At 50.6% G+C, this 3,042-nt stretch overlaps 1 protein-coding gene across 1 annotated transcript; it reads right to left on the bottom strand.

Moving 5' to 3' along the window:
- Window positions 1–341: 341 nt before the first annotated feature.
- On the bottom strand, window positions 342–1,851 carry UCRPA7_514 (putative vacuolar membrane-associated protein iml1 protein; the record flags this gene model as incomplete). Its single annotated transcript, XM_007913109.1, has 3 exons — window positions 342–400; window positions 453–682; window positions 749–1,851. The coding sequence occupies 3 exons, from the start codon at window positions 1,849–1,851 to the stop codon at window positions 342–344; spliced, it is 1,392 nt and encodes a 463-aa protein (XP_007911300.1).
- Window positions 1,852–3,042: the final 1,191 nt, after the last annotated feature.

Below are 3,042 nucleotides of genomic sequence, written 5' to 3'. Positions count from 1 at the left end.
GTCGTAGAGAACATCAGGCACCCGGCGGTTCGGAATGACCGCGACTTGTTGGAGATCCATATGATGGCCCTTCTGAGCTAGGGAAGCTTTCAAAATGCTTTCAGGGAACAGCGGGTCTGCGTGAAGAGGAGTTGTTTCGATCTCATTTGTTTCGAGTACACTCCTCATTTGCAGGTCGTACATCCGACATCGAATTGCGAACTCGTCTTCTGATTGATTTGACTCATCCGCTACTGAAAGGGCGATACCTTGATATGAAAGTCCTTCGCCAGAACTTCCCGTCCAGTACGAGACATGCAGCCATTGGGGTAACGCGAAGCACCAATCCTCATTTGCTCGAGCTAATGACCCAGGATCAAGACGTCCTGAAGTATCGCTCCCTTTATTGGGAGAGAAGGCGCTGCCAACACTTGAATAGCTAGCCGCAAGTGGTGTCGTTGTCTTCGGCGTACTTCCGGGCCCAAGCGCCGATTTCGACTTGGAGGAGTGATGGCCGTCAGGGTTTCGATAGCGGAACAAGGGGACAGAATGCAATGGAATCTTGGGCACGCAGACTAGATCGATACCAATCCCGTTCCCAACCAGTGCTTCTGTTGTTCTTCGAAGAGTTTCGTACTCGACTTCAAATACTCCAGCACCAGGGGTGATCACCACAACTGATATACCAGTGCGCATCAAATCTCTATCGACATAATCGTGAGCAAAAAGCGAAGAGGCCATGTTGATAGCCTCCAAAACATTGCCGTACATAGCTCTCGAAGATTCGGCCTTGAGACGAGTTGCTGGGGCACCTTTCCCACTGGCATCATCATCTGTTATGGCATTCAAGTTCATAGCTTGAAGGTGGTAGAGACTTATATCTCGTCGAAAGTAGTTGAACTCCCGTTTTAACTGGTAAAGAATTTTGGTCCATTCACCACTGGCCATCTCACTGACCACAACGCGATAAAAGTCCTTGTACGGACGCCTCTCGCCCGATGTCTGAACTCCGGTATAGTAATCGTTGTGGATAGCTGCGTTACTCAGCTCAGTAGTCAACCCTGCATCGTACTCGACACGTGCGAAGAGAACGATGCTGACAAGGTGTTTTACCTTCAGGGCAGCCCATTTCTTGAAAAGGGCTGGTAAGAAGCCATTGACGACTTTGTTGAACATGATCTCTCCTGAGCCATCAGAGTCAAAGTCCCACATCTCCAGGGCCATTTGAATGAACAGCACATAACGTGCCGACTCACTACGGAAGATTGGCCGAGTGTCTCTCCCGAAGAATGCCGATTGTACCTTCTTTCCGTCGACAAATACTGCCGTAATCTGCGCTTTCACTGTGCCCATGAACAGCATTGGCTGGCCCTTATATACTGTGCGATCTGCCAGCTCTCCGACAGCAATCCTCCACATGTCGGCTCTCGACAAATATTGATCTTTAAACGACAGCTCAACGTGTGAGGCTGCAACCGCCGGATTCTCTGCATTGACTGGTGCCAGAAGGACTTGCGACCCCTTTTTCATGCCAAACGCATCTGCTACCGCCTTCGCAATGTATAGTTCCACAGTGGGGAACCTGGCCTTGAGCTCCTTGGGCATATCCTTCACGATGAAGTAGTAGCGCCTCGTGGCTTCATTCTTCGCTTGTCCATCTGCCGTGGATCCCTGTCTGCTCTTGTCTTGCGGCGCTGCCTTCTGAGTTCCACCTAGTGCAGGCCGGTCAACATCCCTCAGAATGTCAAGTGACACTAGCATGCCGGGTTTGATGTCGCTATCGAAGAGGTCGAGGTTCAACACGATGTCGTCGCGAGCAAAGGACTCGTTCAGCGTGACGGTGCACTTCCGCTCCATCTTGGGCGGCTTCATGTCGCGCACGGTAGAGTTGCTTGAGACAGTATCCGGCGACCGTGGTGGTTCTATCGGGGCCCTGTCGGAGCTTGTCCTACTGAACTGCCGAAGATGGGACGACCATTTTCGAGGAGGTCCCGTGGGGGTTGTCGAGGAGGCATTGCGGGACATTGAGACGTAATAGATTTAAAAGAAACTCCCCTCATGGACATCACCATCTTCTGGCCAATTGAGTCATCCAACATCGAGCTCAATGCTAGATACAAGACCTCGGTGACGTTACCAAGTCTGCCTTATCGTGATCAGCCAGCTCTGTGGAGCTAAGGAAGCTACGATGCGGCCATGACGAGATATTGCCCAATTTCACCGCCTTCTAATTGCGGATGGGTCGACTATCATCTAGGCGTTGCTAGTACCAACCAAGTCACGGGGGTCATTAAGAAGCACGATCCCTTCCTTGCACGCCTTGGGACGCTACATATACCTGGATACCCAATATCCTTCAAAACTGCCCCAACTCGAAGGCACAGAAAGCAGATAGGGAAATTTTTGTCGTGAATCTCATCTTACGGCATCTTGAATGAAGAACGACTTAGGAGGGCAATCACGAAATACTCATCTAGAAATTAGGTCTTGGCAGCAACGGAGTGGCAAAGGTTCTCAACGCTGGGAACTTGGCATCAGTAGACGGCGAGGACAAGTAGGACAAGCTGGCTTGAACAGTCCTCAAACGGCGAAATGAGAAGCCGCGATCTCGATAAAATCATCTCACGCCAAGGAGGCCGAGACTTGTTCAGCACAGGACTTCGTCATTTGCGCTATTTATCGTTACCAGGCTCTTGGGATCTTGGCAAGATATCCATGTGAACACTAGTCAACTTGCTCATGAAATCAATCACATGAGGATAGAGACTAAGACGTCGCGATGAGCTGGAAGTGGATCTGGAACAAGGGCCAAATGTTCATGAGTGGATCCCCCGTTGAATCCGCTGCACTTTGATTGAGTTGATGAAGACGAGTCCACGTGGCGGAGAGGTGCGATTCTATGCAGCTAGAGAGAGCCAGCGACGTGGGGCATCGACGGATTATCGAGAATAGCAGACAGTCATTTCAAGAGCAAAGCCTTTCTGGAGGCTGTTGGGATAGCTTGCTTGATGGTATATCGTAGATGCAAGATCTTTAAGATCTGGTCCGCCCCAGCTGGATCGG

This window comes from Phaeoacremonium minimum (genome assembly GCF_000392275.1).
Source record: "Phaeoacremonium minimum UCRPA7 unplaced genomic scaffold PA7_03_scaffold_39, whole genome shotgun sequence".
Lineage (NCBI taxonomy): Eukaryota > Fungi > Ascomycota > Sordariomycetes > Togniniales > Togniniaceae > Phaeoacremonium > Phaeoacremonium minimum.
This window is presented reverse-complemented; position numbering and strand designations above follow the sequence as displayed.